Below are 27,312 nucleotides of genomic sequence, written 5' to 3'. Positions count from 1 at the left end.
ACTGTCATGAATATACATCAAAGTGAAAATCATAAACAGTAAGAGTTTTTCCCTAAAGCTGTTGCATAGAGACTTTAAAAGTCCTGTTCACAGGACAGCTGGGGGCACCAATGAGAAATGTAAACACACCTTTAGCAAGGCATCCTCTGTTTTCTCAGGGCTGGCCTTCAGAGCCTGCGAGGCATCGATGATGGGGATGGGCATGAAACGAATTGTGAAGTTCCTGATGGACACACAGCCAGGGGAGAGGACATTATTATTCCACAGTTGGTTCACATTGAAGAGGAAGTGAAAGAAGCAAAGAGTAGGAACATTTAAATCACAATTTGTGGTTTTAATATTACTGACTGTAGAACAATAGTTAACCTACAGTACTGTAGTGAAATGCATTCACTTGTGGTATTTTAGAACACAATCATTTATAATTTAAGTAGTCAATATCTGAATACCTAATTCATTACTAGGATAACTTGCTGTCATTAAGGTTATTGAACCATGACATATACAGTAATTATATGCCAGGGTTCATTACCATTTTTAACGAAAGTGTTCTTGTATGTGTGTGTGCAAGTGTACACGTGTGTGTGTGTGTGTGTGTGTGTGTGTGTGTGTGTGTGTGTGTGTGTGTGTGTGTGTGTGTGTGTGTGTGTGTGTGTGGTAGCATTGCTTGGGGCCCAGCATTTCAGCTTCCGTCACATTGGTCTATTATAGAGCAATGAACTGGGACCATTAGCGAGGTTACTGATCTTGAAATAGAGGTCACTGCACATTATTAATATTCATATCATGATGAAAAGTAAAGCAGAAGGCACAGAGAGATGAAAATGATGGCGTTTGAAGGCAAAGGAAAGGCAAGAGGCTGAGTCAAATGTTGATTTATTTTGACCTTAAACACACACTGATTCATCTTTACTCAGATATTCCTGGCTTCATGGCAAACACAAGCACACAACGACGCACTACGCCAGGAAACATAGTTCTAAAGCAGGGTTGACTTCTATATGAACCCGACGGCTCTTTTCCCTCGACTCTTATAGTCAGATCTGGTGTGAATATGGCCTACAAATTACTCTCTCCATCACCTTAAACAATATTCCTTTGATTTGAAAACCGCATAATTACTGTTCTCTTGTTTTTTACCTTCCTCAGCAGCTCATCACATTCCCTGTATGTCCTTCTATTGTTTGTCTCCTTCCTGTCATCATCTCTCCTCTTCCTGTCTAAACACACCTCAAGGTTTCCTCCTGCTCAGCCTAAAGCCAAATGACAACTGAGGTGCAACAACACATCCAGCAGCTTTCATGTAGCACTCCAGTGTATGTGCTGTTAGATTAAAGGTATACAAGTGCACTGTAGCCTTCACATGTTGTCAACAGACAGTGTTTATCATACAGGTATACATGTATACATGTATATGGTAGGCATACAGGGACCCAGTTTACACAGATTCAGAAGGAGCTACTTACTTCTCCAGAGCGGCTGCTACATCCTGGAGCCCCTGAGGACTGGTGTTGTTCCTGTCCCAGATCACAGACCTGCACAGACAAACACACGCTGTGACACAAGCAAAGAAGGAGCTAATCATTTCAGAGAGAAACCAACAACCACTGACAACGTAAAGGCAATAGGACAGTGTGAAAGTGCAGTCTCATGTTATGTCTTCTATTGTTTCCTATTCAGGTAATTATTCAAACATTAATGAACCATAAAAAAGCATAGATGGGTTTTAGCGGACACAGGGTAAAATATATGGCAAAATATATGTATATAACTGCACTGTTGTCCATTATCATTTTTATGTATGACGTTGTGGTTATATTGGAGTAAGCACTCATGCGGAAAGGCATTTATGTCATTTGTATTAGTCCACACTTAGTTTAACCTCTATTATTTAGTATTTAAAGACAATGTAGTTTATTTAAGAAATGATTTGTCACCATTTGTTGTTTTAAGTAGACATAAGTGTTTTAAAATGCATTAAAGTCAGTAACTTGGTGGTTAACCAAACGTGGATGCTGTCAACAGTTCAGTTGTAATTATATAAAATATATCTTAATAGAAACACATATATAATGTTGCATGATAAACAATAACAAATGTGCATATATCTGGTAACAATAATATTATAGTGTGTTTTAAATGTCTATATAAATAAGGTTTGATTGAATGATTAAGTGTTAACGCTTAAAATGGGATGGTTTCAAAGTAAAGTGTTCCCATTTTATTTTTGTCAAGGTTAAATTATTATAAGTGGCGTCATGAATTCCCAGCATGTCTAACACATTTATTCAAAATCTAGAACCGCAGAAGAGCTAGTAAAAGATCAACTCTATTTGTTATACTTCTAATTGAAAATCATGTAATAGCCTTTGACCCCTGAACATGTCCTCACCTGAGTTTGGAGTTGATCTGTAGCGCCTTGGCCAACATCTTCGCTCCCATGTCCCCCATGGCGTTCCCGCCGATGTCTAACCTGGTGAGAGAGGAGTTGCTGCCGAGGGCGTTCAGGACGATGGTCAGATCACTCTTCAGCCTCGAGTCCGCTAGAGACAGAGAGGTGAGGGGCTGGGGAGGTGGGGTTGGGAGAGGAGAAGAAGAAACGGTGTTGAGTTTGACAGTTTTAGGAAAGCAAGACTGCAGTGTATCTTCACCTTACGGTTCAACGAGTTAGAGTTGTTGCAAATATATCAGTAATTATAAAACTCTGTTCCTAGAGTGGCTGGTGACTCAAAAGGGCAAACTCCAATGAAACATTTATCAGTTGATCAAGTGGACTTGCGTGAGACTTCGTTAAAATGCATTATCATTCAAAACAGGGCACTCCACAGGGCAAAATGAAAAATTCAGCTCTGGATCAAGTGGATTCTTTTGTGATGTGAGAGTGATGTGAGGGCTTACAAATGTCCAACTGCGCCCGTCTGTTCACCAGATTTGAGCTGCTTTATGATGCATGCCATTTAAACAGCTGGAGACTCCTGGGGGCCATCTTCACAGAACATGCAGAGGCTGAAAGAAGCTCCTCACTGCTTGATTTAAGAGAACCTACTAAAGATTCAGGGCTAAGCCAGGCCTAGATTTAGGGTCCAATTTTTTTTCTAAGAGTAATGCACAAGGACTTTTAGCACCTAAAGATTGTAAGCTGAGGACTCCAACGTCACTAGGACCTGATCATCACCCCAACTCATCGACAAGTAAAACTTTTTATTTTTCAATTGACCTTTTAAGAATTAACCTCAATACATTTTTAATGTACCGGTTGAGCGGAAAAGGGCTCTGTCAGTGTTGCATTATAACATATATTATTATTATAATTCATGCATCAACATGTAAACTGCCTTTTATGCTGTAGATGGATGTGGTTTATTAACTGTCTGGTGGTTTAACTTATTGTCTCACAAAACATTATATTTCAAAGGCTCATTATACATATTCAAAGGTTCCATCTGAAAAGTAACTTGTAACCATGGCGGTTTAATAATGTATCATAGTAAGTAAGTTAGAAAAAGTACAAGTCCGTATAAAGTCATTTTTGAGAACTTCAGTGACTATATGGTTAGATGAAAAATGGTGATCTTAAAAAAATAATTGCATTAACAAAATCCAGTGAGAAGAAAACATGGCCATAGTTCAAATAAATCTAGAGAGGCAAAAGAATAAAGCATTGCAACAAACACTCCCAGTGAGGTCTAAATCACGTTTTAGTTGATCTTTAACGCAGCATTTATAGGCAGATTGTTTTGGCCAGCAATGCATGTATGGAGGATCAGCAATAACATGGTTATTAAGGCAGACATGACTGTTTTATGTCTTGTCTAAAGATGCAGAGAGAATTATTTACGGCTTGAATGTGGTCCTGTGGGGCTCCGAGCAGACATTAAACATGCACATTTAAATTGGTACACGTTTATGGAGCACTCGCTGCGGTCGCTTATTCTTTCTCCAGTGATGTAGAGTAGAAACAACATATTTATCACCGTGTTTCTGCAAAGTTTCTAACTGCTTAACGAGAATACAAAATAAAAACAGGGGCAAACTAACAATGCCCTACTGTAACACAGAAAACAGGTACACCAATATAATTTGGGAGCAGTATATATAAAGAATAGGAGTATACAATGGCAACATCTGTATGTTGTTCTGCATAAAAAAGTAATTAAAATGGCTGAAGGTAATTACTTTCAGCAGCTCGGATTCTCAGCTTTTATTATAGACTAAAATTATTAAATCATTACCCTGGCTGTGCATACAGAACTTTTTATTAAACCTAGTAAATGAGAAAATGTATCCCAAGCGCTGCAAATAAAAGCTGGCCTTACACCAGAGACAACTTAATCGCTTTAATGATTGGCTTTCCAATGATGGACTGCTGTTAATATTTGGATGAAACTCATTTATTCTGCAGTGTTTATGCAGCAATAAAACAGTCTGTGTCTTGTCTACAATCCTTTGGTAGATGAGAGAGAAAGATGGGGCTCTTACTGAAACTCTAAAATAATCACAATTATTGTTTTCACACATTAGACATTAAGATTGGGCAGTTTTTCTTCTCAATGTGTCGTTAAATTGTTGCAGATTTTTTTCACTAGTTAAACACACCCTTCTACTTCTATCCAAAACGTATAGAGCGGCAGGATGACGCAAGCACGCACATTAACACACAACAAATGCACAATTTATTTCCCTTGTCTATAGTATCCATGCACCATAACTTATTGTATCAATAATACCTTTTTTGGAGCTTTTTGTAAGCAACTACATTCATGCCGCACTACCTTCCATTTCTTATTTATTCCTTTCTATCCACCCCTAATGAACATCCTTAGACCCTCTACCTCCAACATCAGTTGTTGGGCCTTTTTCAGTAAGCATCCATTACATTTTACCCTCCTCTGCTGCTCTCGTATGCCATCTGCACAGCCAGATAACCAGCTCATAAAAATACGCTTATCTTATGGTTCACATAATGACACCCACATACACTACAGGCACTGAGAGATCAATCCAGCACAGACCAGCTCAATAGGAACATTAATCTAACACATCAGCCACTGTGGGAGACAACATATTTGACAGCTCCCATGATGGAGAAAGATACAATGAGTGAGATGGATTTAGGGACAGAAAGCCAGAAAAGATAGCCAAAAGCTGGAGAAGATCCCTTTATTTCACGACAGGTTTTCTGAACAAGGGAAGAAAAAGTACAGCTTATCGGGAATTTTGGAATACATAAAGAAAATCTATTTTTGGACATTGATAGACACAGGGAGGACAAATTAAAGGATGGAGGGAGTGTTGACGCTAAGCTTTTAACTCTGGGTAGTTTTGGATTCTGAATTTAGACGGTGATCAGCATACTGTAATATGCAAGATAATGAAAAGTTATTGTATATTCAAGTTTAAATAATAGGGTCAAAATAATGAGAGATGCTTCTATAACTCGCTCTTCTTTGGTGGTTTTGGTGAAAAACCACATGGTTAAGGTTAAATGTGATACTTTATTGATCACAGTAGGGTGATTATATTAACACCACCCTGCGTTGGAGGGGTCAGAGGTCAGTTGTAGAGCAGCTGGTGGAGATTCAGTGAATTGCTTCAGCTAGATACTGCCTGAAACATAATTTGACACTGAGGCATCTGTTCGGACACCGTTTATCTTCAGTCCCAGACAAAAGCCAGACAGAGAAGGAAATTAAAAACACTCACCGACTCCTCTTCCTGAATCATGTGGACCAGGCTGTCCAGCACTGGACCAAGGTTTCTAAGGAATAGAGGAAAATAGACAGTGTGGACATGATAATTGGACTAAAGTGCACAGATTTTCTATATTTAATCTACATAATAAACATTTTCGAGATTATTTTGTGCAACATTTTGGAATAAAGCATACTCTCTGGTCCTCTTCACCATGTTACTTAACTAAGTGGGCAACCATCCTCAGTAAGGATATATTCAGTGCACAGTACAGTAGGAGGGAACTTGTCCTGTATTCTTACTTGGACTTGATGTTGGTAAAGTTCTTCCCTAGAGACAGGTGTCTGATTGATCTGTTTTTAGCCAGCGACACCAGCAGAGTGGCCAAGTCCGAGTCCAGGCCTGGAGGTAGAGAAACAGGTTTAAAAAGTAAGAAGGTCAACATTTAGTTAGCATGAGGTGAGGGTATAAAAGTTCATTTATTATATTGTACAATAAATAAAATACCATCATACCATTGTCAGAGATGTCTAGACTAGAGATGTTTGGGATCTCTGCAATACAACCTTCAAGGATCTGAGAACCTCCCGACCGCAACTGGGAAGACAGGAGGGAGAATTCTGAACAGTTTTACACACATCAAGTATGTTTGATACCTTGGTAGAGTGTGCTTTTAGAGATGTGTCTGTTGTTTGTGTTTGTTTTTAGTGTCAGGATGGAACCCTTGTCTTTTTCTCTGCAAACAGAATCTACCTACGGGTACAAATAAATAACCTGTACCTGAACCTTTAAAATGAAAATGTGTGCGCCAGACTCAACATCCATTTCGTTTCTCAAACACCACTTCGAATAGAAACAGGCAGGAGGGACTTATGAAGAGGGTTTGGTGGTCAGATGACTAACATGCTGATGGTAAAAGACACAATACATAAAAACACACATCATCCAGAATGAGAAACATTAACCCTCGAGAAAATAGGATCGGCAGAAAAATAAAGCATCTGCTAAAACACACATGCTAGGAGTGAGAAGTTAATTAGGAAGAGTGAGCACAGTATGTACTTAGACAATGGCCAAGCTTACAGAAGCATTAGGGGAAAGAGAGCAGTGTGTCAGAGCCATGCCAACATTTACCAGCAACAAACCACACAGATGTTTAATGATCACCACCAATGACACACACATTTGCACAAACACACTCAACGGGAGTCACATTCACAGTGCTTATTTAGCATGCCGTCAGCCCACTCAGCCCAGATGTTATGCTGCTGCCACCAAACGCCTCATTAAGACCTCGAAAAAGGATGGAACGCATCATTTCCCCCGCATCTTCAGTTTGTGAAGATTTCTATGGGAATCTGGAATTGGATTTCCTGTGTAATTTGTATTCATGCGTTATCTTTAGCAATCCCATTGAATCTTCAGCAAGCTGCCTTTTTTGTTTCGAGCAGAGGAGGAGGTGAGGTGCTGGTGTGTGAGACATGCATGTGTGTGTAAGAGTTTTGATGAAATAATTAGGGACAGAAACTAAAACCCTCCCTCCTGCAGGCCCCTTCTCATCTCTCCCCCTCCACCCCTGCCTGCTGTCTGCCAAGTGTTCCATTACGGAGCCTTTTAACTGTGTCACCGTTCTGTCAAATGGTATTGGAGTGGCTCCTAAAAAGCTGATTTCATTCAATGAGTGTTAGCTTCAAACTATTAAAAGAAATACATACTTCAAACTTTAGCTGACAAAGGCAATTACACAAATGCTGCCAATACTATTAAAGTAAACGAATGAACAAAAACAATCAAGAATATTAACAATTGCCCCTTTGAAATCCACTGGCTGCAGTCTTTTGATCACTCAGGCTCACTGTATTTTACAGCAGTACAGTTTGGCTATGTTACCCAGTAATTGCATCACTGTGAGCATTAAATGTTACAGCAGCTGTGGGATCTGCTGTAGGTCTACTCTATTCTGCACCGGATCTAACAAACCCCCTGATATGTCTCGTGATAAATGTAAAACACGCTTATCCTTAATGAGAGGCTTGAAATTCACAGCTGTCTCAAGCGAATGATCCCTCACAAGCAAGGTACAAATTATAAGATATCTTGGCTTTAAATAAAATGATTTATGAGGGGAAATTACTGCACAATGTGTCTCTGTGAGTCTTACCTCACAGCAGCTGAGGTCTAGAGTCACTTCCTTTAGGTTCAGATTACTGGCCAGGCCAAGTAGGAGAGCTCTAAAAAAAAAAAATATTATAAAAAGATAGATGTATCATTTTGACATTTGAGAAAAGGTCATTGAGTAATTAATGTTACATAAAAGCATTAATATAGGCTTCCATGGTTGCTTTTTTCACTGTCAATACCTGAAGTCCAAAACAAGATAATACAACTTGTATCAAAACCCATTAAACGTTCATGTATTGCAGATAAAGCTGCAGGTGCTGTTCTCTGATATAGGCAGACAAGACAAGTTTATTCTTACCGTACCTGAAAGTCTAAAAATGCAAAGCTTTACATAGGGATATAGGTAATAAAAGACAAGGAGGAACAACATGAACAGTCACAGAGAATCTGGGGCAGGAGCTCCTTAGACACATTAAATGTGAATGAATTGTTCTCTCACTTGAGGGCCTCTGGCGGCAGCTTGGTTCCTGACACGTTGATGGAGTTCAGACACACAGCGCTGCTGAAGAAATGCTTAAATGACGGTGGAACATCTTTGCCTTTCCTACAGAAAGAAAAAGAAAGCAAGAATCAAAATAATGCAGATACAGTCATTTCTTAAAATACAAGATAATGCTATTCAGAAAGCTCTCTTGATCCAACAGTAGAAAAGGCAAAATGATAACCTGAAATTCGGGCATTGAGCTTAAAGTACTCTTGCCATATATTAAAAACCTCAGACCCATTGTAGTTTTTATCTATTGTCTAAAAAACGGTTTAAACTCCACAAAATAAGGTCTTTAGAGGGTATAACTCAATCCCCCCTCCCATTCTCTCTTCCCCTCTACCCTTGATGAAGTCCTCAATTCCCTTGAGGCACACCGGTAACAGAGAGATAATGATGGGAAGAAAACCCCACCCACCACCCATCTGTCCACACACACACACACACACACACACACACACACACACACACACACACACACACACACACACACACACACACACACACACACACACACCCACACACACACACACACACACACACACACACACACACACACACACACACACACACACACACACACACACACACACACACACACACACACACACACACACACACACACACACACACACACACACACACACACACACACACACACACACACACACACACTTCAGGGGACATTACATTGACTTTCATGCATTTCCTGGAGACTTATCCTAACCTTAACCATAACATGCCTAACCCTAACCCTTACCCTTAACAAGTCTTCACCCTCAAATTAATGATTCCCCTCATGGGGACCTCCTCTTGTCTGTAATGGCACGTTGTCACCAGCAGGTGTCACACCATCATTCACACCAAATGTTTACAATACTCCCTGTAATTTTTGAGAAATCTTGCAAACTGCAATCTTGATCAACAAACATTGTAAGCTACAAGCGACAAGTAATGGTCAGGTAACTGATACCGGCAAGATGGTTCTTACCTGTGAGGAAAGACGCTCTTTGAAACATTAAGAACAGAGAGGTGTTGGACCGAGCCTCGCAGCAGAGCCGAGCAAACCTGGAAAACACACAGAATATGTCACCATAACATATGAGCTGCACAAACTGTCCCAAGTGTTGTGCTATATATGAAAAGGGAAGAAATAATCAATTCGATTTGAACGTTGCAACTCCAAACCTGACATCTCCTGCAATTTGTTTTCATGTGTGAGAAAAAACAAAAAAATCTGTCTCGTGATAATCTGCGTGTGTAAATGGTTTTATATCTGGTGAGAAACACAGAATATGATTCAGGAGCTAATCAATATGTGCAGTGACAGCTGGCTACATCTCAGACTAATCAATATGCTGCATTTGGCTCCCAGACCCACATCAATACATCACATACGGTATGCAGATCACTTCACAAGCAGCAAACGGCAACACAGATTGAGGGGGTGTATACAATTGGATTACATTCCCTGCAACACAGATATTATTTTCTGGCACTTCGTCGGCACAGCATCAAGAGGGACAACTCTAATTGCATGTTTATTTACATAAAGCAATTGGAGGTCCTCTTTAAAATAAATGTTTTATCCATTATTTACATGACTTTACCCAGTATCTTTTGATATGCAGGAATTGATTTCAGTGTGACTCACCTGGTCCAATAAGCAGTCAGTGTTGGAAAGATCAAGTGTTGCCAGGCTGTTGGGTTGGCCAAGGAAGTGGTAGAAATGCTAAATGTAGAGCAAAACATTACACACATTGTTACAAAGGAGACACCAAGGCCACTCTTCAGGAGAATATGTTAGCAGAAGTGTGTCTGACAATCTGATTTGCCTTCTACACTGTATGCAGCTTTCGTGGAATTCAATAAAAAGGTATTTTATTTTCTCTTTTATTCTCTTACTGTTTGAGTGTATTCTATAACTTTTCTGCCGTGATATATATTTTTTGAATTTTGTCTGTTTATAAACCTGTTTTTGTACCTGACTATTTATTGGCAATACACAGTAACTTACTGTAGCCTCGCTGTCATATGTTGCCTGAGACTATTGTTAATTTATTTTATTTTATAGGCTAGTAGAGGCTACATTTCAAGTCCTTGTGCTAAGCTTGGCTAACCCCCAAGCTTCTTATTTACAGACAGTAGAGAGGTATTTAGTTGTCTTTCTTAGCAACTCTGCAACAATCACTGTTCTTTTAAAACATCTTGAAGCTTAAATGGCAGACTTTAATTAATTGAATAAATGTCAATTATGTATAAACCCTCCCCTGCACCGAATTTCCGCGCAAATGTTGTTTTTTTTCTTTGAAATCCACGTTTTTTTTTAACATTCACTTACTGTGACATGTGTGATTGTGTCTGTTAGACTGGATTCAGATGAGCCGCTGCTCTTCTACAGTGACATGCCAACTGATTTATAACGGCTTGAAAAGGACTCGACACAACTGCAACTTTGCCCTGCTTCAATCAATTAAGCGTTATTGCTACTAGCAGTAAAATGGATTAGAAACCGTGTGTATGTTTGTACCTGCATGTCGTCTCCTCGGAGGACGTTTCCTGAGAGGTCCAGATGGACCAGGCTGCTGGGGATGGACGGGTTGACACTCAGTGACTGGCAAAGGCTGTTCACCCCTACACACACACACACACACACACACACACACACACACACACACACACACACACACACACACACACACACACACACACACACACACACACACACACACACACACACACACACACACACACACACACACACACACACACACACACACACACACACACACACACACACACACATGTTTTGACGGCACATTGAAGGAAATAGCAGAGGAAATGAGCAGTGGGTGAAGACAGGAAAGAAAAGGATCAGAATGTCGAGTGAATACATGGAAAGTGAAAAGAGTATGCATTGTTCTCATGGTTGTGTAAATGTTAAGCCTAAATCAGTGTCACGCTATGTTGAGGGTCATATTTGTATATGCCACAAGGAAATGTATCCAAATAAACTCTTTAATATTTAATATTTATCTGACATCAAGCTCATAAAGTGCTGCTATCATCCAAATGATTAGGATATGTTTAAGAGACAGACAATCTGTGTGCATGGATTTCAATTGAATAGTGTGCGTAATATCGACAATCTGGGCGTACAACTGCTGACTCGCATTACGTTTGTCACATGGCTGACACACTGAACTAGCAGTAAATCATTGCATGACTGTCAAGTGACTGACATGACAAGGGAAGACAGCTTAATGAAAGATGAAAAAGGAGAGAAATAACAGATGATAAAGAGACAAAATATTCAACAAATTGTAGTTATATTTAACTGGTCAATGATGGTTCTGCTTCAGCAAACCGACATTATTTAGATCTTCTCTTTTTGCTCTGAGCATTGAAGGCTTTTACAGTTTGGATTAGGGATGGTGCCTTTAGCTAGACGAGCAGGGCTCAGTTTAAGCAGCGCAGCACACTCACAAACCCTACGCTGTGAAATATGATAGCTCTTTATCGATTGCCTGAGAGCAGAGCATGTTTACAGAGGGTCCCTAAAGATGGAACCTTTCACATTTACTTCGGATGAGAACCAAAACCTGCAAGTGGTTGCAGACAATCAATCAAAAAATGTTACAAGAAGGACTACGAGTGCCCCACATTTTTTTTTACAGAAGAACAATCAACCCATTTAAAGCATTTCATCAAAGGCCATTACTGAAGAAGGATTTTTCCATCATGGCGAGATGTTCGGACTTAATTGATTGAAAGAAAGTGGTCTAGTAAGCAGCATTTATGCAAATGAAACATGCAACACTCACACATTACAAATACATCCTTTCATCTTGCTCCCTCTCACTCAGTGTTAATAGGGCACTAATTAGGTGCCAATAGCATCCCTGCACTCGGTGTGATCAGATTAGTGAAAGATGTGAATTGCATCGGATCATAGGGGAGCATGTCAACTAAAAGACAAACAGGGAAGCCAGCTGATTACAATGCAATATTTATACATGTTTTTTTGGTATGCTCAATTAATCCAAACAAGACCATTTTAAAATCATCCAGCTATCTTAAGAACTGAATAAAAAACACCTACCTTTGGGTGATAGTGAGGTTTTGGAGAAGTTTAAATGCTTGAGCCCCATACGAAGTTTGGCAAACTGAGCACCCAGGGAGGAGATACCTACAGGAAGAGAGAGGAAACAGATTATATTTATAGTGGCTTGTGATCCGACAAAAAGGTACACCTTCTTTAAAAACACACGTTTAAATGTCTAAGAAGGTAAAATGACTAAAATGATATAGTAGGTTTTTTGTTTTTGTTGGCTAAGAACACATTCAACAAATAATTGTGCTAAATTTAACATGATAACAAATAAGACAGAGATTGGTAACTCTCAATCTGTGGTTGACTGAATATTTGGTGGAATATATGTTTAATTCATGTGTCCTCGATTGACTGAGAAATCTTAGGAAAAAGAGGATGAAATATTAAACCTGTTGCTCTCAATGCAATGTCACAAATCAACCTTAAATGTCATACTCTGTATTGTGTTGTATAATGTTGCATTCTTAAGCTAAATCTGACTCTGCTTTATGCATTAAATATTTCTCTTTGGCGCGTTACCCTTCTCTACATTTAGAACAGAGCAGTTTCTAACACAGTACAGTGGAGAGTATAATAGATGAGTACATTACACTGCATTAGAGCAGATAGCCTACCTCTGTCCTCCAGTGGGTTGTTGGCAAGATTAATGGTGGTGAGTCCTGAGCTGGGGTTGTGGGCCAGGGCAGCTGCTAGCTTCTGGGCAAAATCACTGCAGAGCGGGAAAGAGCATGTTCATTAGGTGTTTATGACCTATTTATTTATAAATGATTATTATTATGTTATATATAATTTATTTATCAAACGTTTGACAGCATAAATATCCCTCTCTTGCCATGGAAGATGTGAATATGGAAGTTATTTGAACTGACACAGGAGGAAAAGCACTTACTGAACTTACTTATTGCTACTTTGTTAAGTTTAACATTTCAAATCTTGTAATTAGTATTGTATTTTGTCATACTTGAGAGAGCTCTGCCATTACTTTTCTACATTATGAGTTAACTGACCTTGTGTATAATTAGAGGATTTAATAGTTTTTATAATCTCACGTTTTGAGTCCTGCATTGTCCAGAACCAACTCTTCCAGCCGACTGGAACGAGTCACTACCCGAAGAATCTGCTCACACACATCTGCAGACTGAAGACACACACACAAAAAACGAAATAAATGTTGTGCATATACTTTACTCTAGCTTTTGTGATGATGCTCGATACAAATGAAAAGTAAGGGTGAAATGAAAGGTAGGACATAATGTTACATATAATGAGTCTCACTGAGCAATAAAGTATATCTTAGCGGATCTGTTAATCAGAAGCATACAAAATGAACTAATTAACCGAACCAGCTTCGAGGCTTATGAAGCAGTTTTATCTAGAACAGCAAAGCCTGGATGGAAAATGTCAAGGTGAGAGAAAACACAGAAATGTACTTTTGGGAACCATAATTCCCGCAAGTGTTGTTGTGCAGAATGCTGTGAAACTACTCAGAAAAGCTTTTCATTTATGCTAATTAAAGAAACAGCATACGAGTGGATCCTGTCTCTTTTGCTTACAGACCGTTTATGCGTGACAAGGAGGACACTGTGGACTTTAGACACTGTCGAGGGAGAAAAGTTGTTTCGCAGGACAGAGAGTCGAGGGAGCAAAGGCACTCATATTTAGACCAAATAAAAAATGCAACAGTTTGCGCCACACCTAAATGTTCACTGACCCAGTTCACTGTGCGCTGTGTCATACTCAAACTTAAAGACAAATACTGTGTGCCTTTCTGCAGTATCTCTATTTATTGACGTTACTTATCTTCACTGATTACCAACACAAACATTAAAAGGTCCCATGTCATGGCCATTTCTACTGATCATAATTCCATTGTTGGGTCTACTAGAATAGATTTACATTGTTCAATGTTCCAAAATCACATTGGTTTCTCAAACAGCATCTCTGTATAGTATCTGTATTCACTCTCTGTCCGACACGCCTTGTTGGAGCTCGTGCCCCCCCCCCCTCCCTATGAGCCCAGTGTGCTCTGATTGGTCAGCTCGCCCACTCTGTTCTGATGAGTCCACCACCATTACAGCGGTACATCAGTGATTATGTGTTACAATGGCGTTTGTTAGCAACCAGAAAATGACACCAGTAATGACAAACGGATGAGAATGCTGCGTGGGGTCTGGGTGCCGTGTTGGCGGGACGTTGCGGGGCTCGCTGCTCCGCCCTGTGAGGCTCGAGGAGCGGACAGTGTGAGCTTTTTTTATTACTGGTGTCGTTTCCTGGTTGCTGCTTGGGGTCTGCGAGACACCGAGGAGCTCAGCCTGAGCACACGCACTCACAGCCAGGCTGAGTGAGTGTGTGTGTGTGCGGAAATCCGCTGAGAAAAGATAAGGAAAAGATAAGGCTGAGTGAGTGAGTGAGTGAGTGAGTGAGTGAGTGAGTGAGTGAGTGAGTGAGTGAGTGAGTGAGTGTGTGTGTGTGTGTGTGTGTGTGTGTGCTCAGGCTGAGTTCCGCGGTGTCTCGCAGACCCCACGCATAGTGACGTATAGTTACGTCACTATACTCGTTACGTCACTGTACTCAGGAAGAAAAAAATGGAAAAAGAAATATCTCCAACGAAGCGTTCTGGGGCAGCATGGACAGGTATTTTCTGTGTTAGAGTTTTACTCGCTACAGGGTGTACTTTGAGGGTTTGTGACTTTGCAGACCGTTTACATGCAGAAAAAGCTACATAACACACAAGGGGACGGGTAATAACCAGAAAAGCATGACATGGGACCTTTAAGCAAGATGGAAATAGAACTGTACAGGACCCTTGTCTGGTTGTGACTCTTTGTAATTGACATTCATGCTATAGGGGCAGCCAGGCGCCTCAGTGTGGCCAAAACACTGGACACATTGTCTTACACTGTTATCTACAGTGAGGGGGAGAGAAAACGAGAGAGGGGATGGCGAGACAAAGAAAGAGAGCGATGGAAGAAAGGGATTGTTGTTCACATGTTTATTCTGTGAAACTGTGAGTATTACAGAAGTGGAATAAGAATAATGGAGGGCAGCGAGGGATGACACATAACACAGAAAAAGGACATATGAGGGTAGTGAGGGATGAGATGAAGAAAAAGAGGGGAGAGAGCTGTCAGTTGAGCAGTAGCAGAGGGAGAAAGAGGGAGATAGGCAGCATACAAAGGAGGCTGTATTTTCACAACAAAACAGTTGTGGATGGCACAGTGACAGCATGTGCACCCAACATGTTCCAGCCATTAAATAAGAGCCGTATCATGCAGTGCGTCTGACCTACGTCCTGCTGAAATACACCACACGCGTTCACACACGAACATGCTCACACGCTGTGCGATCATGAGGTAATCAGAAGGAGAGTCCTTTCATCACTGCCCTCCTCTCCTCTTCTTCACCTCCTCTCTCGTTTTCAGCTCAGCATCTTGATTAGACCACAAGACAAACAGCCTGATTGAACTGAGGATGAGCAGCATAACCCCTCGCTGTGTGTGTGACAGTGTTTGTGAGGACATGTGTGAGATTGTTTATCTACTTGATTTAGATGGTTGGACTGTATTTTACGCTCAAGGCTTCTGCGCTTAATGTTTCATATCTCTTCCTCACTCACTTTCTATTTTACATCCTGATTTTGATCCATATACTTTTATTTTAGATACCCCCGAGTGCTCACAGTCAAAAATAGACAATATTTCATGCTCAGTGTTGCCCTTGAGTTGAACTTTACCATGCGAGTGGATTTGGCAGGAACACCCAGTGATTTACTGCTAGAGATGACGTACTTTTTTCCAAGCTGGAGATGTGTTGTTCCTCTTCAGTCCATTTCCAGGGCTGGCTTCTCTCTAGAACTGATCTCTCTTTCCTGATACTTGCTGACTCACATCCTTATTCACCTTGCACCTCACCCATTCACCCTGTCCACTGACCTGTCCACTGACCTGTCCACTGACCTGTCCACTGACCTGTCCACTGGCCTGTCCACTGACCTGTCCACTGACCTGTCCACTGGCCTTTATGTATCTGTCTCACTGATCTGTTTGCTGTCATCACTCTCGGTTCCCTTTCTTATTTTTCTTTTCAACTTGTCACTGTTTCCATTGGCACAGGATCAAAGACAACTCACGCTCCAGAGCACATCATTGCATCCCTGGATTCATTGTTATCACTGTATTAACATGCATACATAAAACAAGGGGAACATAGAACAAAGTTTCCAAAGAAACCAAAGAAAAACTTTATTTGGCATCAAACAGTAACCAAATAAGAAGACAAAAGCTGCCCCTTTGCATGACAAACAAAACATAACCAATGTCCAAAACAGAACAAGTGGTATCTATGGCTGGACACACTACTTTGCATAAACCTGCACTGACACCTTCCAAACACAAACACCTTAGGGTCCATTATAATACACAGTAATCTGGGATAGGAAGGGCACACGTTGGCACATGTGCCTGTGTGAGTATTTGAGCCTAAATATGCACATGGCACGGTTGGAGGCAGGATTTAAAATTCAATACAAAAGGAATTGTCTGTTACGGAGAAGTGAGATAATTGTTTGGACTGAGGAAGCTGCGTGTGTTAATTGCTGAGACTGTTCGAAGCGTCGAGACGGAGGGTTGGTAATGGAGTGCTGCAGGGGGGCAACAGCCTGAGACATCGAGTCCCTTTGTCTCGTTAGGATTAGGAGTCTTATCACACAAGAACATTGGACTGATCCTCAGTCAACAGACGGGAGGGAACAAAGGGAAAATATTCTGTATAGGCAGATACTCTCAGATACAGAGTCAGGTACAAGGTTGAGTGAGAGACATGAAGTGTAGTAAACAGAGACAGTGTCGATATATTTTAACAATTATAATGATAAAATACAATATTTGTTCTATATTTATTATATTTATATAGTATAATAATGATATAGAAAAAGTAGGGATATGTAATAAACAATAAGCAATAGCAACATATATAAAGCTTTTCCAAAAACTTGTAACAGGATCCATCCTTCAACTAATTCTCTTTAAAACTAGATTTAGAAATGTTGACCTTTAGTTTCATGCCAGTTTATAACTACCATGACACAGTTATAACAATGTTAACTTATTTTGATCTTTCTTTGAGTATACATCTCCAATACTTTGGTTTAATAAATACAAGCTAAACTAATTTCTATCCCATCACTATCTTTTTAGTGCTTGTTAAGGCAAGGCAAGTTTATTTATATAGCACACAAGTCAATTCAAAGTGCTTTACAAAAAACGAAAGACATGGCATCAGTCATTAAAAAGAAAAGATAATTAAAAAAAAAACATTAAAAAAACAAAAAAAAAACATGTTATTGTTCTATTAGGCTCAACTATAATGACGAGAATGGTTGGCACCGAGCAATACAGAAAGATAAGCAGTGAAAACATGAGCATGTACAGTAAGCTTTGTCATTGTTAGCTCGTTAGCATGCAGCTCAGTTCAGCCTCACAGAGCTGCTAGCATGTCTGAAGAGTCTTGTTTAAACAGTGATTCTCCACATATTGCTCAAATAAGCTGGTGTTAGCCTTAGTTTATCACTTGAGACATTATGATAGATGGACAGATACTGACAAAGCTTTGTCAAAGCCCTCATCCTACTTTTTATGTCATGAGGAAAAATGCAACAGTAGGCATTAGTGCAGTAGGAGCGTTCAAATAACGATAACCAGAGAGGAGTAGCATGAAGCCCCAATCATGGAGTTTGTTGTGTAACACAACAAACATGACAGAGGATCCACAATTGCCTGGCCCTTAATGGCTAGCTTTCGCAAGACTATAATAACTACGTTTTGGAGCACAGATATGATTAGTGAGCAAACCTGAGAAGGAGTTTAACAAAAAGGGGTACTAACCAGTTTGTAATCCTTGGTGGAGAGCTTAGTAAACCACTGGTTAAACTCCAGGACTGCTATTATAGCGACCAGATCCCTGGGGAGGAGCATACAGGAACGAAAGAAAAGGTCATAGCTTCAACTTAAAATTGTTCTTCATTCGTAGCTGCTGACTTCAGTACATTTATATATTAAAAGTAAATCATGTGACGCTTGCAATACCTTTCTTAGCTTTTCGTTGTATGTTTATACCAACAACATTCTTTGTTTCTGTGCCAACACTCACCGGTTCTCCAGATGGCTGAAGTCCTGCAGGTTAAGTTCCCTGGTGTCTTGTGTCAAATAGATGGTGTCCACATCCTGGGAAGCAATCAGTTAACCAAAGTGTTAACAAACATGTCTGCTATCTAAAAAAAAAACCATTACAAATTTATTTCAATATACATTTATACTGTATATGACACAGAGCAGTAGAAACATAACAGAAGACTCAACCTGACTATATTTATTTCATTTTGGACAAGAAGGAGCAAGAGCATGAGAAAGACCTTGGCAAATAAAAAGATATGAAGGAAACTGGTACTTTATTCATATACAGTTGTCTTTCATATTTATATATAGTCTTTCATCTTCATCAAAGAGCTTTATGCAGTTTCTTTCAGCTATGTGCAGCTATTCTCCAGCCTTGAAACACAGTTGAACCAGGATCTGCTGTGCCACTGCACAAAATAATGCAAATGATACTGACCCACTGTACTTCTTCTTTGTACGGCAGCCCCAACCAGTCACACACACATCTGTACATCTGAGAAAACCCACCTAGAGAAAAGGATACACAACATTTACGACAGAAACATTTGGATGAGAATGTCCATATTGCCAAAGACCTTATGGTGCAAACGGCATGCAATTTGAAACTTCAATTTATTTCAACACAAAGGACAATTGCGTTAATAAACTATGTAAAACTACAAAACTCATTGTAAACTGACTGTACCATCACAACTCACAAACATTACATGTTACTAAAGCATTTCCATAAGGAAGCACACAGTAAAACACACAGACCACAGGGTCCGGGCTCGGCCGGCTTGTTGTTCTCCCACAGAGTCTGCAGAGAGGTCAGCCTGTCCGGAGGCTCCATGGTGAGCTTCTTCATGACTTTACTGAGAAGAGAGATTAAACAGAATTTAGCCATCCCATTTCTACATTTCAACAAATGTTAATGCTGGTGAAATGTTCAAAAGCTCTTAATCCCTTTAAAAGCAGCTTCAGGCTACTTTCTCACAGTCTTACTCATAACAGACATTTTGAAAGCAAACATGCTGACCAATACTAATTTGATTTAACTAGACCACACAATTAATGTCAAATAAAATCGTATCAAATATGACGCTCCAAAATACAAACATCAGCCTCAAGCTAAAGTCAAACACCTTCTTCTGTTCGCAAGACCAGGTTATACAAGTTTATGGTTTTACATCTGTGACCATTTCTGCATTTATATTCATGCTTCCTGTTCACAAGATAACTTATTAAATAAAGTTCACATCCACATAACACTAGATGCATGTCTTTTTGGACATGCATGCGCATGAACCACAGCAACATTTAGAGTGAAATGTTTCCGTCTGTTGCACCAGGTTTAACTCCAGGAGCGTTTTTAGTTTTTAGGAAATATTTAGAAAAGCCACAAAGTATAACATGCAAAACCTAAAAGTATGAGTGCACAAACTGACACGAATCTCTAACCATGACTGCAAAAACATTCAGAAAAAAAACAGCTAAACTGTTATGCAGTACATGTTAACTCACCTAGGTGGAAGGCCAGGGCATATCCTGAGCAGACAGTTTCCTATGTGAGCGACCACCTCATTGACCTCCTCTGTAGACAGCAGCTTCAGAGAGAAGGAGCCACGCTCGTACTCTATGAAAAGCTAAAAGGAGACATCATTAATTAGTGATGCACAGAGGCATGCATGGTTTCACCCGAACCTGCTTCAACCACAGTTATACTTATTTAGATCAAAAAAGAGTTAGTCATCCTTCTTTCTTTACTATGTTCCATCCACTGAGCCATTCTGGCTTTGAAAAATAAATCTACCACTTTTTTTGTCCATCTACTCCACTCATCCTACCCACTAATAAAATCATTCATAAGAAATAAACCATCTCCATCTATCCACTCAACCTACATTTACATCCCACATCTTTGTCCTAAGTTAACGTAAAGATTTAATGACATTTACCAAGACTGCATAACCACATCAGCGCTCTCTCAATTATGCAAATGCTGATGTAAGGCGATACATGCCTCCTCTATAGGCCACAATTAACATAATCCTTGCTGATGCTTATTCAACATGGGAGACCATCAGTCAAGATATTAAAAGGACTGACATCTCTCCAGAAGAGCGGGAGAGAGGTTCAGCTGCAGGGGCTAAGTGACGGATTATCATATTTTGTAGGTAGATCCTGCTGACTGACAGCTAGCCAGCACTGGTTAAAAATTCAAATGCAAGATCTTCCCAGATGGGAAACATCTTTTGTGGATACAGTCTGTCTCATACATTAATCAGTTTTATTGATTATTCTAGCATATTTTGCTTTCCATTCTTTTAGTGTAGTTCACTGTCTGTCCACTACAGTTATTTATACCAGCGTTGCTCTTAAAATGTAGAAGTTTGGTACCTAAATCCACCAACATCCCTCCTGCTCAGGTTTCACTTAGCAAGACACTAAAGTATCTCACATTGGATATTATATATATTGTTATTTGGTGCACTCAGTATCATGGACAATGTTTTGGTGGTCATATTGTGTACCTGTGTAGGCTTGTTACAAGCAATCCCCTGGATCTCCAGGTAATTAAAGCAGTGTTCCACCTACAAAAAAGCACAGAAATCACCATTAGAAAGCTTGCACACTGTCAGATATACAGTAGGCATGACCTGGTAACATCCTAAGCTAAAGGAATAATGCAATATTCAATGATTATCTGAGTTACTGTTTAATACAGAACATAAGGTATGTTACCACACTGTCTCCGACCTACTTTGAACAAAAGGCAGCTTTTAACAACATTCAGGATAAAACATTTATTTAAAACTGCAAATGTATGTTTACATTCAGAAAATGTAAAACAGTAGTTGAATTGGCAGAAATTGAATGAATGTGCAAGTGTGGCATCCATGTGAATGTGTGAGACCATTCAGTATGTATACTTTATCTTTGAGAGTAATCGTGCCTAATAATAACATCAGCCAAGTGAAGTGACTGTCTGTCTGGGGAATGCTGTCTGTAAATATGTCTGTTCTATAATGAGACGATATGGATGCAGTTGTTTCTTCTTGCTCCTGTGCAGACTACTTCATCACTGACTCAAACATTTACATTTTATTTCAGGGCAGCAATAGAAACATTTTTAATAGAAATTCAAACTTAGGTTCGGTAATAAGATACAGTCACCTAATTGTTGAAATAAATCAGTGTTTCCCCGTTATTTTCTCTCAGCAAGCTGAATTAATAAAAAATGCAGCCACTCTGGGATACACTGTTCATTTGCTAAGCATTTGTTCTTAATAGATGGAAGATAAATACGGAGAGGACACACCTTGAGCATTCTCTTTTCTCTTCAGCTTGCCTTCTGAATTGTTTGAATCTACAAGCAGTTGAATTCAGCTTTGATACGAAATGGAAGGGAAAAAAAGCAAAAAAAAGCAGCTGCCTGTCTTTCCATCCCTAAAAAGGAAAGGAACAGATCTCTTTAAATGAGAGTGGGTGAATTTGTGAATACAAATGCCTCCCACTGTATACGGAGCAGACAGTTCCCTGCACTCCCTCTCCATCTCTCTCTCCTATTCTCAAACACAGACGTGGTGCCGTGCCGGAGGGCAGGCCAGCGAGCGAGGCCAGACTATTCCAGGTGGGCTCAGTGTTCCTGAGGCTTGGCTGGGAGATGAGAGGGGGGAGAGGATACAGACTGTCTGCCTACTGTCTGAATACAGTATGCAGTGTGTGTTTATTTTACAGCACTGCTTGTGGTTCCTATCTCATGCTCAGTCTACGAGCTAGAAAATACTCCACATGCGAACATGCACACACATAAGCATTCATTTTTATTTAGTTACTTACTCGTGTGGAAATGAGTCTCTTAGACTAAAACACAGTTAAAAAGAAATCCAAGCTCATTCAGATAAAACAAAAACAAGACATTTAGAATTTAGCAAACAAAGGGCCAAAAGAAAACGATGGATTGATTAAAAAATGTTTTAGTGATGTTTAAAGCAGACTATGTAACTGGAAAGAATTTCAGTAAAGAAAAGTTGAATTTATAAAAATGAAATCACACTCATTGAGCACACAGGGTTTAGATGTTACAGCCTTTCTTTATCTGAGAGACCATAGCTTACAGTATGGTGGCTAATGTTAGCAAGCTAAGAGAAGGTCAAATGCTTGGAGCTCTTTCAAGAATATCTATGTGCCACACTATTTGGGCAAATTGTTCACACATTGTGTAATATGCAAGTAAATGATGCTGTAAATGTGTTCTAGGTCACATTGGGATGTATTTTGTGTTACATTTTTAGAGCGGAGTCAAAAATTGGCATTGCAGAACTTTATTTATTTCTGACATGCAGGATAGTACTTATTATAATAGTTAATAATCTATCAAAAGTGTATTACCTATGTGTCATAACCTACTAACCCAGGTATGATGGGAAAGTCAAGTTAACAGACCTTGCATGTCTATTCAATGTGCAGACACCAGGTACAGTACATTCACAAGTTCAGGATTATACTATTATATACTGTATAATATAACTCTTTTGCTCCGTTTTAGAATACACGCTAAACAGAGTCAAAACTAAAACAGGGTCAATCAGTTCACTTTACAGAGCAAGGGCCGGTATGATATTCCACTGAATTGAGCGCCAGATAATCACAAGTGAGCACTGATGAATATGAAATCCAGCCAATGGTTAGACTTCACGCTGGGAGGTGTAGGGAGGAACCAAATGTTAGTGATTGCATTGTTCACTCAGTCGTTTACAGTCCGTCTGTCACTTTATCACAACCTCTTCACTTTAGTTTTTTCTGTATTTTCAAGGAAAACACAAGTTAAGTATGTTCATGCATGATTTTTCATGTACAGGAATTTAACTGTAGATGTTGGGATTTATAAACATTAACCAGGACGTGAGATTTGTTAGGTTTTATGGGATGGTCTGCATTATGTTATCAATTGCTATATAATGTTGTCTGCGTACTATATCTAAGTTATGAAAAATGTATGCCCAGCCTGATCTTTTGTTTTAAAAACTCACAAATGTCTGACATAAAGCAGAGAGAGATAAAGATGGGGTATACAGGTATGTGGAAAATACAGCAACAAGAGGCTACAGAAAAAAAGAGTCAGGGGAGGGAGAGATGAATGAAAAAGAGAGAGAGCATGTGGGCATGTCTGGGAGGAGGCACTGACAGACTGTAAGGCCCTGCAGCCTCTCAAGGGGAGCCAACCATCAATTGGAGGTGCACAAAGGAAACCTTGGTGAGAAGTGAATGAGAGGGCTATAGGGGGAATTTCTACTACTAAGAAAGTTACACAGAAAAGTGTTAAACTAAGGGTTTACTGCCACTGCAATGTATTTACTGGCCTTGAGCTTAGAAGATTAAACTGATTTGCTTGACTGTCTCAAATTGTAATGATTGTGTGCATTGCTTGAATTTCACTTAGACTGTATGTGGTTTGTCTTGTGTGTCATGTTTTGCATTTTGTTTATGTATGTCTGTAAGTTGTTGCTATTGTCGGGATCCCCTTGAAAACGAGATGGTGCATCTCAAGGGGTTTATCCCAATGAATAAATGTCTATATATATATATATATATATAAGAGCAGTACTGACGAAATCCACTCCAACTGATTGTTCTCGTGTGTGTTTAGACGCAACTCTGGGATTCCAGACAGAGCATAAACTCAAATGGTTAAAAGCATCAACAGCCATTATCATCTACAGTAAGCTTAGATTCAACAAAACTGATATAGCAGTAAACTAGTAAACTGAATATACAGAGGATGTATACAGTCAATAGCTCGTGTGTTGGAACAATCTTCATTTACAGTTGACTGTAATATAGATTTTACATTACAAAAATCAATACCAAGGAGAAATACTATACCAGTCAGCTTTTTTTTAATGGATGTTGTTGTGTGCTGCAAGACACTCACACAACATTTGCATTACTGGTAATGGGAAGATCTGAAAAATAACATGTTTTTTTAATTAAAACCTTTACATTTTGGAATTTTGTTGCAGAAAACAAGCCATTTTAAACATTATATTTGTAATGGTCTTTTAAACACAGATAAAGATGAATTAATAATGTAAATAATCTATTAAAGTGGATTTAAGACAGTATAGGTTATCCCTGCTGACCTTTGGCACAGTGATGAGAGGGGGAAGAAAACCAGATAGATAAAAGGGGGAAAACACAGAGCGAGAGACAGGGATGAAGAGAAGAGGAAGTAATCTGGTTTGTTGGAAAAGCAGGAGAAAATGAGAGGGAGAAAGCTTGACGAATGGCTTAAAGAAAGAAGGAGAGCAGAGGTGATCTGATGTTGTAATCTCATCTGGCTAAGCAGAGCCAGGGAAGAAAGGGTAGAGGTTTTAAGTTTTTTTTCTGAACAGAGGAATTCTGCTTTTATTGTGGAACAACAACTCCGAGACAGACAGGCTGGTTTAGGTCCTATCTATCTGAATGCTCTCAGTTTGTACGTGTCAATGATGAATCTTCCACGCAAACCAAAGTTAGCCATGGAGTGCCACAGGGCTCAGTGCTCGGACCTATTTTGTTCACATTATATATGCTTCCGTTAGGCAATATTATAAGGAATCATTCTGTAAATTTTCATTGTTATGCGGATGATACTCAACTATATTTATCAATCAAGCCTGATGAAACTAATCATCTAAATAAAATTCAAGACTGCCTCAAGGACTTAAAAACGTGGATGACCTTAAACTTTTTGATGTTAAACACGACCAAAACTGAAGTTATTGTACTTGGCCCGAAGAATCTACGAAACAAATTATCTAAAGATATACTAACTATGGATGGCATTAATTTGGCCTCCAGTGAGACTGTAAGGAATCTTGGTGTTATATTTGATCAGGATTTATCCTTTAACGCCCACATAAAATCAATCTCAAGACCGCCTACTTCCATCTACGTAACATTGCAAAAATCAGGCATATCTTGCCTCAAAACGATGCAGAGAAACTAGTCCATGCATTTGTTACTTCAAGGCTGGATTATTGTAACTCCTTATTATCACCAAGAAGTCAAGTCGCTTCAGCTGATTCAAAATGCTGCAGCTCGTGTACTAACCAGAGTTAGTAAAAGGGACCACATTACTCCTGTTCTGGCTGCCTTACACTGGCTCCCTATAGAACACAGGATATAATTTAAAATTCTTCTTCTCGCCTACAAAGCCCTTAATGGGCAGGCGCCATTTTACCTTAAATAACTCATTATACCCTACTGTCCTACTAGGGCATTGCGTTCCAAGAATGCAGGGTTGTTGGTTGTTCCTAGAGTCTCTAAAAGTACAATGGGAGCCAGAGCCTTTTCTTATCAAGCTCCACATTTGTGGAATCAGCTTCCAGTTTGTGTTCAGGCGGCAGACACCCTATCCGTTTTTAAGAGTGACCTTCCTTTTTGATAAAGCTTATAGTTAGGGCCGATTAGATTCAGCCCCTAGTTTTGCTGATATGGGTTTAGTTTGTCGGGGGACATCTTACTTCTTCCTTCTCTCTGTCAATACCTGTGTACTCTCATGTTCCGATTAACCCAGCTTCCCCAAATGTCTTTCTTTTTGGTGTCTATATACGTTTTGTAGTTTGTAGTGTTGAGGTGGGCACCGTTAGATTCTGTGTCTTTACGATCATAAACAATGTGTTGGATGTGCAGCTAGGATAAGTAATAAGGGAGCTAGGAGTGATTTTCGGTGCAGTAATAGGTTAGCATTTTTCGCTCGGGGCTAATTCAGAGATTCACTGTAAGAGGATAACAGAGTAGGCCTATGTTTTATTTTATTTTTTTCACAACAGTTGTATTTGGATGGAATGAATACCTATTGTGATAATTCAAAGTAATAAAATGATTTTTACAGTGAAAAAGTTCAAATGGAACTGATGGTTCCCAAATTACCCAGAGGTGAGTCCGCTTGGACTTATTTTTCTAAACCTCTCGTAAAAGGTCAAATTTAACTTGTTTTGCATCAATCTTGATACAGGGTACTTATTATATGTTATAGTTTGGATTCCTAAAGCTTTTAGTCTACTAGCCCATCATTCAAGGGTGGTTTTCACTATAAGTAATGGTTTTTTTTAGGCGGACATTAGAATTTACATGTTTTTACTGTGTTCCATCTGAATTTACTTTAAAATAAAAACATCTATATTGATTCTGACACTTCTACATCCAACTCACAGATGTAACCTTGCTTTGAGAGAAAGGATTATTAATTTACCCCTTTTAGAAGTGAAGATATAGTCTTTGTTGTGTTAGTGGCATTTTCGAGCCTGAAACCTGAAAAACAGGCTCAGGGCTTAAGAGGTTAAGTGAATATATTCAACCTTAAAAAGGGCCTCTTGCTTCTACCAAATTAAATTCACAAGATGCACCTTCAAAATGTTCCATAACAAAATGCTGCAGCAAGATAAAAGTACAACAAAGAAGTAAATAAAATTAGAGACAGACTTCACGAACAGTACTGAAGAAGCGAGGAGCGTTGTTGAGCAGGTGTGTAATCCCTTCAACGCACAGATAGAAAACAGATGCAGAGGCAGCTAAATCAACAGATCCTGAACCTGCAGCTCATAACACTGCAAACATCTGATGTCAGGTGAAATGGAGTCAGCTTGAATATTCTTTATGGCCTCTTCTACCCAGAGTAATACTATAAATCAGTTTTCAAG

General features: G+C 39.4%; 1 protein-coding gene across 3 annotated transcripts in view; it reads right to left on the bottom strand.

Moving 5' to 3' along the window:
- The window catches only part of LOC117460536 (F-actin-uncapping protein LRRC16A-like), a 64,871-nt gene that overhangs the window by 12,058 nt on the left and 25,501 nt on the right, over window positions 1-27,312 (bottom strand). For all 3 annotated transcript variants that reach the window (XM_034102012.2, XM_034102013.2, XM_034102014.2), the window contains exons 4-23: window positions 21,157-21,216; window positions 20,147-20,268; window positions 19,400-19,497; window positions 19,080-19,150; window positions 18,618-18,691; window positions 18,353-18,428; window positions 13,520-13,608; window positions 13,085-13,179; window positions 12,459-12,545; window positions 10,887-10,990; window positions 10,011-10,088; window positions 9,348-9,424; window positions 8,312-8,416; window positions 7,853-7,922; window positions 6,207-6,288; window positions 5,994-6,093; window positions 5,704-5,758; window positions 2,393-2,565; window positions 1,467-1,535; window positions 130-223 (exon numbers count right to left, since the gene is read on the bottom strand). In XM_034102012.2, the coding sequence (XP_033957903.1) occupies window positions 130-223; window positions 1,467-1,535; window positions 2,393-2,565; window positions 5,704-5,758; window positions 5,994-6,093; window positions 6,207-6,288; window positions 7,853-7,922; window positions 8,312-8,416; window positions 9,348-9,424; window positions 10,011-10,088; window positions 10,887-10,990; window positions 12,459-12,545; window positions 13,085-13,179; window positions 13,520-13,608; window positions 18,353-18,428; window positions 18,618-18,691; window positions 19,080-19,150; window positions 19,400-19,497; window positions 20,147-20,268; window positions 21,157-21,216 (1,779 nt within the window). The remainder of the gene's footprint in view (window positions 1-129; window positions 224-1,466; window positions 1,536-2,392; window positions 2,566-5,703; window positions 5,759-5,993; window positions 6,094-6,206; window positions 6,289-7,852; window positions 7,923-8,311; window positions 8,417-9,347; window positions 9,425-10,010; window positions 10,089-10,886; window positions 10,991-12,458; window positions 12,546-13,084; window positions 13,180-13,519; window positions 13,609-18,352; window positions 18,429-18,617; window positions 18,692-19,079; window positions 19,151-19,399; window positions 19,498-20,146; window positions 20,269-21,156; window positions 21,217-27,312) is intronic.

Source organism: Pseudochaenichthys georgianus, chromosome 16, assembly GCF_902827115.2.
Source record: "Pseudochaenichthys georgianus chromosome 16, fPseGeo1.2, whole genome shotgun sequence".
NCBI lineage: Eukaryota > Metazoa > Chordata > Actinopteri > Perciformes > Channichthyidae > Pseudochaenichthys > Pseudochaenichthys georgianus.
This window is presented reverse-complemented; position numbering and strand designations above follow the sequence as displayed.